Source organism: Gymnodraco acuticeps, unplaced genomic scaffold (genome assembly GCF_902827175.1).
Source record: "Gymnodraco acuticeps unplaced genomic scaffold, fGymAcu1.1, whole genome shotgun sequence".
Taxonomy (NCBI): domain Eukaryota; kingdom Metazoa; phylum Chordata; class Actinopteri; order Perciformes; family Bathydraconidae; genus Gymnodraco; species Gymnodraco acuticeps.
The window spans coordinates 6029530-6041952 of record NW_022992351.1 but is presented as its reverse complement, the minus strand read 5'-3'; the positions used below and the strand labels follow the sequence as shown (position 1 = coordinate 6041952).

At 39.5% G+C, this 12423-nt stretch overlaps 1 protein-coding gene across 4 annotated transcripts in view; it reads right to left on the bottom strand.

Moving 5' to 3' along the window:
* Nucleotides 1-8115, bottom strand: part of kazna (kazrin, periplakin interacting protein a) — a 212790-nt gene extending 204675 nt beyond the window's left edge. For 2 of the 4 annotated variants that reach the window (XM_034209100.1, XM_034209101.1), the window contains exon 1: nucleotides 7765-8115. In XM_034209100.1, coding sequence (XP_034064991.1) covers nucleotides 7765-7840 — 76 coding nt within the window. In that variant the 5' untranslated portion in view covers nucleotides 7841-8115. The remainder of the gene's footprint in view (nucleotides 1-7764) is intronic. The other 2 variants (XM_034209102.1, XM_034209105.1) reach the window with 2 other exon arrangements.
* Nucleotides 8116-12423: the final 4308 nt, after the last annotated feature.

The following is a 12423-nucleotide window of genomic DNA, read 5'->3' as shown; positions in this document are numbered from 1 at the left end:
TCATGGCAGAAATCCCCCATGATCATATGGAGTTCAACTGACACTTGTCAAGTTTCATTTTTTAAGCTGAATCCAATAATTCTGACGTAACACTCAAGTGCATTTGTGCCTTTAGGCTTACACTCTGGGAAAACAGCGCGTGTCAGAAATGTGGCAACGTGAGACAGCAATGTTTGTTTTTATACTTTAGATACTATAGACTATTTTATTTATTCATGTGACATCTACCACACCAACACACATCTGTAAAACTAGACAAGAAGCCTTTGGGGTATGTTCTGTTTGTTTGTGTTTTTCCTTTTTGTTTCTGTGGGTTTTATTTATTTATTTTTAGTTTTGTGCATGTTTGTATTTAGGAAAATATATAGTATAAATGTATTGGTTCATGTATGAATATAGATGTATATTATTTTGTATGATTCATGTAAATTCTGCTTCTATGTGGGTATTAAGTTAACCGAGACCATGATTTAAATAATTTAAAATATCATAATCTGTGCTTTTTCTGTTGTAACAAGTGTCTCCCATAGATACCTCTTTGGTGGTTTAAAGAGTCCAGGAAAAACACACAATATGTAGCCTAGTTAGTTTGTTGAAGCAGAATTTGAGCTACATGTTATAGTCTGTACAATTCAAAATTCAAAGCCAACTATGTTGAATCAATGGGTCTCAGTGGGCTGAGGGGGAGAGACAGTTTCTCCTGCTGCCAGGCTGTTGGCTAACATCCAGCCCTTAGTGGTGGACTGCATGTGGTGCTGCTGAGCGTCACTGCTGGCTGCTGTGATAATAACAGCACCATGGAGGGCTGACTGGTGGTGTGTATGCCAGTTGGCCAGCAGACATTGCGTCACTAAACTGCTGTGAGTTTCAGTGTGGACTGTTTGTGTGTGATTCTGTTGCTGGCACCTGTGCATTCATAGTAGTGGCAATGTGAGTGCAGCTTGTATAAGAAGCAACATGTAACAGGGGTGTACTGAAGAAAATACACATTCATTTAGTTACTTTGTCAAAAACCAACACTTTTAAATCATCCTCAAAAACTGTACAAACCCATGACTTGCTTGCAAACACTGCTGCTTACCTATTTAATCTAATCCATAATCTTATACGAACACTGAGTTTGTTAAGTCTAATTTCTTGTTACTTGACCAGTGAATAAGTGTAGGCTACAACATTGCTGCATTGCCTTTGGGTCACATTACTAGAAGCCTTTGAAATGAAATGAAACTTGTCAATAAAGGAACTGCTGACTTTCCATAACAAAATGTATGGAAAAAGCACTAAAGTCTAATAAGAGGTGTCCCATTGACCACAGACGACTACTCAAAGTACCTTGTAATACCTACAAAGTCTGTATAAAAACATGCTGTTTGCAACACAAAAGCATACATTTCTGACAGGGGCTGCTTTAGGCTACACATAAACAATTATTCACTCATAAGTACCTGTTTGCATCAATAGGCCTACCTACAGGGTTTAAATAAATACAATTAAATCACTTGCACTACTATATTGCCTAACACACACCTGTGACTCATTCACCACGCACCAATTAGTGACTGAAAATTCATAAAACAATGTTGTTATCTCCGTCTAAATGCATCAGCCTTTCCCCTCTATTGGGAATAAATGACACTAATTAGCACACACGTTGATCATTTAGCTCCACAGACTGCTGCACCGCTAATAAACCAACACACATTAGCTAACGGTAGCATAAACACCTTGTTGAGTAGAGCAAGCTTCCTTACCTCATAGCAGGTGTTTGTTCTGTTATTTCTCTACAGTGCACTCTGTATACAGTTGTATCTCCAATAAAAAGACTCATCTTGGTATTATTATTAATTCATCTGTTTTAGGCAAAACTTGGAAGAGGGGTGCTCACTAGTTAAAGTTAGCTAATTAACGCTAACTGATAGCCAGATAGTTCTAGTTAGACATTTACGGATTAATAATTAAAAAACTAAATCTTCCTAAAAGACAAACGACGTTTCTTAACAAGAGTAGGTGGTAGTAGGTAAGCTACAACCTTATTTCCATTAAAACAAGCCAATATGCTGCGTATTTCGAGCTGGACAACTAACATTGGACTGCAGCCGAGAAGAGACTATAGCAGGGAGCGTCTACAAAGTGCCACGCTGAAAATACATAGGCCTACGACAAAAATATTCAATAAATTGACATACAGTTTAACCAACATTACTTCTTAAAATACAGGTCTCCTACTGGTTATACAACACCAGCAATTCATGAGAAAAATTATTTTGCATCATTTTGTAGATTGTTTTCTTTTAGAGGTGGAAGAAGTAATGGAAATACTTGTACCTCAAAATTGTAGTAAGTACTTGAGTAAATGTACTCATTGACCTCCCACCTCTGAAACTATTGTACAGTCTAACCAAAAATCCCAGCACACATTATCTGTGTTATCTTTATTAAACTAGAGAAATAGGTTTAAAGAAATATGCAATTTCTCAATGTTGGTGAATATTGTTTATGGAAAATAATAAGCAGCTGACTTGAAATAAAGAAAATAATATAACACATAATGTTGAATGATTCACTTGTATTCAAATGCAGTGAATATGCTGCATTCAGGCCTATTGATTTGATTTGTTAAATGTATGAACACATCAAAGTATTGAGGAGAACAATGAAAAGGCTATACAGACACTTTTTCATCATGAATTGTGACATCTGTGTGAAGCTCTGTGTGAAGCTGCAAAGTCCTTGAAGGTGTTTGGTTTTATTATAGCACAGCATTTCCACACACTCTGCAGTACTACATCTCTGCAGTATCAAACATGTTATCTTTTTTATGGATTATATTGCACTATAGATAGAAATCAACAGTGTTTTGATTACCTGGCTATATCTACAGTATAGCTATACTATATCTCCTGTAAACCCTCTGGAGATGACAACCATTTTAAATGCTGTGTATTCAGAATGACCCCTATGTGCTACAGAATGTGGTCACACACAAAGTTTATATCAGGAAGGTTCAGCAGAAAGGACAAGAAAGATGAAGTGAAGGAGAGACATTGCCCGCTGACCCTCTCTCTGTATTAAATCAGGCTCCTCTGGCAGTACACTCATTCATCTGAAGGTTAATGGAAGTGGGAGATTTCTAATTCCAAGCACAGGGGCTAGAAGGAAGGTGCATTGTAAATGTGTGCCAGGTGTCCTTTGATCCGCCTTCTAAATCAGAACAATTGCATTGACAGCAGTTTTCCTCTGTGAGGAGTTTTAAAAGCTTAATTTGAAGGTGTCTGCTTTTTTATTACACGAAGAAAAAATGCTTCCCAGAACATCTTGACACAAAAGCTTTCCAACGACTGAGGAATTTCATCACCTTTGGATTTGCACATATTTGCATGGTTCTTACTCTGGGTTAACACAGTGTCAAGCTATGGTGATTCTGATGTGATTTAGCTTCACAGATGCATAACCATGATTTCCATCTCATGTGAGGATGAGTATGTCCACTGGTGCAGACCAATAGCATTCATCTTTGATTGACCGGTCAATAACAGGTCTAGACATAAAGTACATCAGGTCACGCTACATAATTATAATCTCTTCCTTTACTTTTTTTAAGTTACGTTTTGGTTCATACATTTCATCAAGATCACAGACCCACTCAAATGGAAATAAGTTCCCAAGAGAAACTGAAACTACAGTCAAAATAATATAATTTGAGTTATTCTTCAATAAGCCATCGAAACTGAAAAGAAGCCAGAGTGAAAACATCATATCTTTACTGCTGTTTGTTTGTGAGCACCGGGAGCAACATTATTTATGCTCTTTGTAGACAAAATGCACCAGGAAAAGCACTAAAACACACTATCAGCAGAGTGTGCTAACCCTGAAAGTCTGCAGCAATGTGTATACCCAAGTACTTCAAAGCGCTAGATGACATTAAAAAAGATTCACAGTTGTAGTCTGAATTATTTTTATATTTTACCCTCACTGATTGTGTGAGATAATTTAAATCTGGCTGAACGATAATGCATCTCCCGTGGTAAAATGTCTACAAATTAGTTAAAAGGAGCACATCATGGTAAATGATAGTATGAATGCACAGGTCTTGTAGAGTCACAGTTAGAATGGCTTTTCAAAAGTTACCCTTAGCGTAAACTAGAATAAATTAAACAAGGAAAGAGCGGAAAACAGCCCAAATCCTTTACTGAAAAATATTGATGTTACCTTGCTGAGTGCACACACTTACTGTACCAGAAAAACCTCCTGCAACGTGACTCCTTCTACATGATTAGCAGCACCAAGAGCATGAAGCTAATCTCCCACTGCAGGAGAGCCCACTGGGTAAAGAGGTGTGAGGAATCTGTCAGTGTGCTGGAACCATAACACAAGTGGAAGCAAGAGAGGAATTAATCACTTCAAAGAAGACCAAAGTATGTTCTACACCTGCAGTGGTCACATATTAAAACTTCAAATCATGTTCCCCTCTCCTGAGCAGGGATTTACAGACGGTTTATTGAGGGGTATTAAGGGAATATTCAAGGGTAAAATGAGGAAACAGTGTCCCACTTTGACTGCTAAACTAAAAATAAATACTCTCCTCATCCTGAAGTAATCATCCACCTTTATCAGTGACCGTGAATTCATCTTAGTTTCAGAGCAAGCAGAAATAAGCATAGTGTATCTTAACATATTGTAGTGGGAAACAATATGAAGATATTTACTTAATTGAGCTTGAACAACATTTACAAAAATGGTCAATCATTTGTGTGGGATATTGATTTCAAACTGGAGAATGTTATTTGGAAATTGGGCCAGAAGACAATAGCAGCCATGAGAAAACAAGAAGCTTTTATTTCACTAGAGTAAAAAAAAGGTGAGTTATGATTGGAAGAAATCTCAATTCATGGTGAAGTGATATCATCGATCCTTAATCCTATCAGCAGCCTACAGAGGATGTTGTGGCTTTGAGCAGTACGTTCTTGCTCATTCAACAGACATCACTCTGTTGAGAATTGTATTTAATCTTCAAGAGGAACAGGATGTTATCATTTCAATTGCAGAAAGACAATAGAACAATCGTAAACAAGTAGGGAGTGGAAGAAATAAAAGTCTGGAGCTTTTTTGTGTGTGAATCTATCTGTGCTTGTTCTTACTCTACTATATTGATCAGCACCCATTGGATTTCCTTCTCACCATTCTTATTAAAAAGGTATGCTCTACCTATCAACTATCTTTAAAATACCCGTAAGAAATTACTTTCCCGAGATAAGTTGAACCACTTCGTAGCTAGGGAACTAAGTTGTCACGCTCTCGTAAAAAACAGGAGCATTTGCTGCTCAGGGAATTTTGACAACTCGTCACAACACTGAACACAGAACAAATCACAGCACCGGTGGGGAGCAAGAGAGTTGTAGCAGGATTATTCACCTGGCACTGCCACGTGAATGTGATTCATGAGAAGAAGAAAAAATCTGTCAAGTTTTTATTCTGCCACCAGAAGGTTGTTAATATTCAAGTCCTTGGGCATGTGCAACACTCATGTAATGGGTTTTTTCCTTTGCAACTCAAGCAGGCCTTTGCATATAGCAGAGCGACTCCTGATCCAGTGATGGGTGACAGCCAAAGATAAATCCCTGTATAATTACTGTTCATATATTGCGAGCCAGCGCTACTGTGGATTAGTCTCACAGCAGCCGTGTAACAGTATGTAAGGTTGTAGCTAAAAATAGAAGACAAACACCCTCTCTTATTCACACAATTTGCAGCTTGCTCACTTTCTTGCTCCCATCCCTTCCATATCCCCTCCCTCTTCTCTCCCACCCTCCCTCCCCCCCTTGCCTTCCCTTCCCCTCCCCTTCTACCGCACATCCGAAATTGCAGACATGCAGCACAAGCTTCAAAGAGCATAGATAACTTGGGGAGCGAAAGACTGACTGTTATTCAGCACAACACATGCATTGATAATGTGATTTTCACAACCAGGGAATGACATTTAGGTGTAATTCACACAGTGCTCTCACCTATGATGTGAATGATCATTTGGGGGGAGTCACTGCGAGAAGCACAGTTTGACTTCAAGTTCTCTTTCAAGTTTTGTTTGAATGGGGTAAAAGTGGAAGGAATAAACTGATCCCTTTTTTGGCACGTGTAAAGTAAATGTATACCAAAGATGATTCAGTGCGAGTGTGTTTTCAGTGTGTGATAGTACAAAAACAACTTGCACAAAGACAGCTTGAAGTCCCTCCAACATTGAAACATTGACACATTCATGTGTCAAACAAAGTCAACGCTTTCCTTTTGCAAAACAGCATTCTAGCAGCACACCATTATTTATTGATGAATGAAAAAAATTAAATTAGACAAGGTAGAGCTACACTCAAAAAAGCTGAAGGTCCTGCCTCATAGCAAATTAACTGAGGGAATACAACAAATCAATTTCCATACCACAATGGAAGAGCATGCCAAACAGATACAAGCATGCAAATATACAATCTAAATGTGAAGCAAAGCCTTTGAAAAATCACTATGCTTCACATCAGGTGAGCCAAAGGATGCTATTTTCAGATTTAGACATTATGAGACACCTTGGTACAGAACATCCGAGGTGGATTGTGTCATGCTGTGAGGATTGATAAGCACAATTCAAACAAATGCATAAGTGTGCCGACATAGGACCGGGTTTCCATGGGGACTGTGAGTGTGCAACACCCCTAAAGCAAAAAGTCCCTTCCAATATTGATAATAAAAAAACATAAGCATCAATACAGTACAATTCAATTTATTTTACCGCCAATTCACTCCTGGGCATACTTGCAAAAAATAAATAAGTGCGTAGTGCAACATTTATTGCACAGGCATTTCATTTTTTTATTTGGAGATAAGTTAATAAAATAAGCAAATACTCAGTTTACTGGGAATCAACAATGCATTATATTATTAACATATATTCTGATAATCAGTCTAGACGAAAATCAAGTATTATGGCTCCAAAAAGGCATTAATTGCAATACTTGTTCATTGTGTTATTGACTAATGTTGTCTTAAATTAAATACATTGAATTTTTACAGTAATTTAAGTCTGTTGACAGCTTTCTCATGTTCCCTTTTTAGACCTCTGGCATGTTCGGTCAGACAGACATCAAAGGATGTTACCCGTGCGCATGAAAAGGATGCTCCTGCACACACACACACACACACACACACACGGGCACACACACACACGGGCGCACACATTTTCACATCCCTCATCAGCGCAGCATCACACTCCGCAACGTTAACACATCGCAGTGACAAACTAGAAATGATTCAATATTGATGTAAACATTACAATATGTTATGTCGTTTTAATCAGAAAAATTGTCAAACCCATACATTTGAGAGCGTGATGCTACATGCAGCTGAATTTAATAAAAAATGTCCAAGTTATTTTACAAGAAAGAAAACAGATTAAATGTTTTGACACCCCTAATATATACAAATATTGAAATAACTGAATTATGAATTGCACAAAAAGCTTCTTTAAGAAAGAAGTGCTCATTTTAGGTACAAACTGTTTTTTGGTGAATCTGGGACATCATCAACTGTTGCCTCCCTAAACATTTTTATTTTTGCATACTGGCTTTAAATATCTGACATTATAATAACAAAACACTCTGTATCTGTTTAGCATTTAATACAAAAAGAACAGTGTCTGCACCCAGCTTTAGACACTAAATCAGGATGGAGGATGGAGCAAGACAAATACAACTTTGACATTTTGCAGACTAAGTTAACACTCACTGGCTTGCATGAGCTGACCCTGCCGCCCGAACACCTGGGAGAAAGGGCTGCGGCTGCAGGTGAGCATCTCCTCCATGGCTGCACTCCTCTCTTAGGGGGAAAGGTCCCTCCGTCTTCAGCCAGAGAAAGTGCACTGTGGGTCAGCCTCCGAGTGTGGAGAAGGTCTGCTGTAACTCTGGAGCGATGCCTCCCTCTCTCTCTCTATCTCGCCTCTGAAGACACCTCACGACCTCTCCTGTGCGCCTCCCCCTGCTGCCTCCCCGCTGACTGCAGATCAGTGCTGTGCCTCGTAGCCTCAGATGGCGTCAGAGATGCTGCTGCTCCTGAGCTGATGGGAGATCTGTGTTGGGTTTGCTCTGAGCCTGCTCATTAGTGCTCCAGTGTGGCGCTGCTTCAGACAGAGAGCACAGCAAACACAGCATGGACAAAGCAAGAGAGAGGGAGAGAGGGAGGGAGGGAGAGGGAGAGAGAGAGCAGTGAGAAAGAGATAGACAGACTCTCCCCTGACGAAAGTGGGGAAAGGCATGATGTGTGTGTAAGAGTGTAAAGCCAGTTTATCTTACTCTCTTATCCCCCTCTTTAAAATCCAATCTGATGCCTCTACAGTAAGTTAACATGGTACAATGTTTGGAAAGATTCACAAAAGATAAACCTGACATCTGATTTCTGCAGAAAACTAATTTGGTAAGTTTGAGGATTGCTGTCAAATATGCTCTAAAAGCAAATATCAGCATCCTCTCAATGTGGTCGGAGGTCTGTTCATTCAGTAGCATCCATATTAGATGGGAGAAGTCACAGAGAGGGAATTCATCAAAAACTAAAGCTGAACATGGACGTAAAAACTAAAAAAGTAACTGACACAACCACACACTGCGACAACCAAAGCAGATCTCATTTCCAGTACTGGATTTTTGGGTATACAGCAGACCTCCCCCCTTACTTTTCTTCTCTTCACTTTGTGTTTAATGCCCGGCTCCAAGCCAAGTTAACTTCAGGATAATAGAGTTTCGACTTTTTTCCCCCTCCTTACTTTCCTGCTTCAAGTATTATCTTCCAAATATAGACAGAGAAGACTGATCCTGCGTCTCTCTATCTCTCACACACACAGTCAGGTGTATATGCAGGTCTTATGCAGCACTTTGTTCATGCAGGCAAAAAATAGCACATTTGCAAGTCGCGCTCGGAGCAAAACACGGATTCGGAATCGAAAACTCAACCACGGACATGAAAATCATTTTGAAACTAAAGGGGCCAGTGGATCATTAAAAATGTATCGGCATCCTTTATTAATGTCCTCATTACCATGTCTGTTCTGCTCCTGAACAGCATGCAGAGAGGGAAGAGACTTGTACCAAAGTATGTTACCCGTATCCTGTTTGCATTAAAGCTCTCACACAGGGCTGCTTGGTGGGGGTTGCTTATTTTGTAATCCCAGAGATGAGTTTGTCTTATTTTTTCTTTTCTTTTTTACTCCGTGTTATATAAATTGTCAGAGGCAGAACAATAGCTTTATTATCTGCAAGACCAATATTTGACCTTGACTAGATAACTTTAAACTTTCAAGGCAGAGACTCTTCTAACAGCACCAAATTACTTTATGAAAAAGTAGTGAGATAGAAACTGAAAAAGGAGGTTATTGTTAAAGGTTACATATTATGCAAAATCCACTTTTTCATGTATTTTATACATAAACATGTGTCCCCTCTGTGTTAAGAGATTCGGAAAGTTTCAGAAAAAAATATTACTTCTCTTTGTCCTGATCCATCTAAATAAAAACCTGACTGAAAAGGAGCTGATCAGATTGTAGCCACTTTGTGATGTCACAATGTTGTTTTGGGTTGTGCAACCATTAGCTAATAACAATCCAAGGTAACACCCGCCCACCTTATCACCTGAATCTCCTCCTAGAGCACCATTGTGTTTTTTGCAACCATTCTTTTATCCCTTTTTATGAATTGTCTTTTTTTTAATTGTTTTGTTTTGAATTATTATGTGTTAAATGCCTATGTGAAGCACTGAATTGCCTCTTTGTCTTAAAAACTAACCTTGAACCTTTTCGAACCAATCATCTCTCAGAGGGGTGTGGTCAGCAGCAGTTCATTAGCATTTAGAGCTACAGATAAAAAATCTGCACTTTTGGAACAGGGCTGAAAAAGAGGGCGTAATGGCATGCTACAATGCATGATCTGTTTGGTATTTCGAGCCAAACACTTCAGAGACATGTTGTGTATATATTTGAGACCCTATAATATATAATTGAAAAAGACTATTATAGGGGACCTTTAAGTTAAGTAAACATTAAACAGTGATATCCTGATGATGCCTCTAAAAACACACTGGGAACATTACATTATATTTCTGGGTTCTGTTGAGCATTAATAATGTTTGCCAAACTTTCAATTAGTGTGACGAAATTAACGAGAAGGAGATCAAAGCCTTCTCCTCAGACTTCTGGGATGGATGTTTTTGTTTTCAATCAACTCCGATCATGTGTCTTAACTCCTCATCATAACTTCCTGAGAGGATTCAACATGGCCCTGGGCTAAGAGCTGAATCCGTGTTGAGCATACAAATGCAGCCTCGCAGTTTGAAGTTATTGCTGAGCTTGTGAGCTCTGGGAGATTCTGTACCTCGGGGCTGTGGATTGTCGCTATAGGTACACCGACTCCCCAAACAAAAATCCTCTGCCAGCCACTAAAGCACCTGAAGGCTGGTCCCTTATTCCCCAACACTGTAATTAATTTTTAACCAGTAAAAAAAGGACATTCAGTGTATTCAATGCCTCACATCTGCAAGGAATCCTAAGAGTATCTGATAGCTTCTGCTGGAGCTTTGAACTTGTCAGAGAGTGAAAAAAATCCCAAAATAATCCAAACTACTTGTGTTGTTTTGTCACAAAAGTACCAAAAGCTTCAAATATAAGCTTCACCAGGGGGCGAACAAACCCACAAGCCTTTACATAAGAACACGAGGCTGAACCAGCTCGCTTCACCTGCCGCTGCTGAGTCGTGTGCAACTGTGTTTTATTACCATTGCCTATAACCATGAAGCAATGGGATGAGGGGGAATTACAGTGATACGTCAATGTCACAGCTACTGTTTCTAGTGCAATCTCATAATACTGGAGAACCATAACAAGTATATTTCCCCTGACCCTTGTGTTATCTGCATGCTGCAAATAAAAGATTCTGCATAACTGCCGAAATCACAATTAAATCCATGCCCACAGCGCTGCACATTAATGAACAATTCCATTTAGGCAGAGATCACTTTTGGTTTGTTAGTGGGTGATTTTATTTCTCTGTGTGTTAATGTGTGATTTTATTTCTCCATCTGTTAGTGTTTAATAGCGAGAGTGTGTCGACACAGGCCAGCAATTCCATACAGTCAGCGTTCGTCGTTAATTTTGTTTACTTTAAATGAGCTAAAAAATCAAATGTTATTTTGTTGGTTCTTGTGTACAGGCTTGAGATCGCGAGTGAATGCTCCCCGCTGCGTTGAAATTCAACGACCGCGGCCCGTTCTCTGCTGAAGCATACAATGCGAGACTGCGTTGCATTAAAAACATTGTGCTCTCTATATATTGTCTTTATTATGCTTTAAACGGTGTCTCAGGCTTTGACTATAGAGGGGCTCAAAGTATTGTGTCCGGCCGTTGTGACGATTGCTTTGTTTATTGTCCTTGTTTTTTTATTTTTATAAAGTATTTTCAATCACGCAGCGGGGAGCATTCGCTCACGATTTCAAGTCATCTGGTACATATGTTTAGGGAGCTCTATAGAAGTCTATGGACATCCCCGAAAGTTTAAACTTGACGCTAAAGGGCCTCCCCGTGCGTTGGAAAGTGACGAACAAGGGACCCTGACATAATGTCAACATAGGCCGAGTTGGGAGTGAGAATGTGTTGGTACCTGTTGTAACCCAGTCTCACGGCATTTCGTGTTATAGTCACGAAATTAATTTAATCTATTGATTTTCCGCTTATTTTTCGTGACTATAACACGAAATGCCGTGAGACTGTGTTGTTATACAGTCTATGGTTGGTACAGTATGCACATGAGGACATGTGTCAGACACATTGCTTGTGATGGTATCATGCTTCTTAATGGATCTTAAGGGAGTGAGAAAGCACCCAGAAACACATGGTAGAAGAAGACTGCTAGGCGACAAATTGACCGTGATGTAAATAATGCAGGATTCAAAATGTTCGGATTAAACGTCTCTTAGAATGTGGTTTGCCAACTGAATATCTGTAGTAGTTTATTCTCTGCTCTGACTGTTAGGTTATAATTACCAACACATGATCATTCCTCAATGCCAGTGGCGAGCCGTGACTTTTATACCTAGGCCCTCTGACCCCCCCCCCTTCCCTCGAAAGAAAATAAGCGATATTACGTCACAGCGTATACTTCAGCGGAATATCAAAACAGCGGCCCGGGGTGCAAAACGCATCAATGACAGCGACCCTCTACCACACAAAACAACACCATTTATATAAACATCTATCATGACAGGGCACCCACAGCCAAGTAACAATTACAAATGAATTAAGTCGGCACGGCGGCCCACATTGAAAATGACTTGGGCCTACCTTTGATGATCAAATCACTTAAACACAAAGTCCATCCTCCTGTCCTTTTGGATGAAGCACTTGCGGGT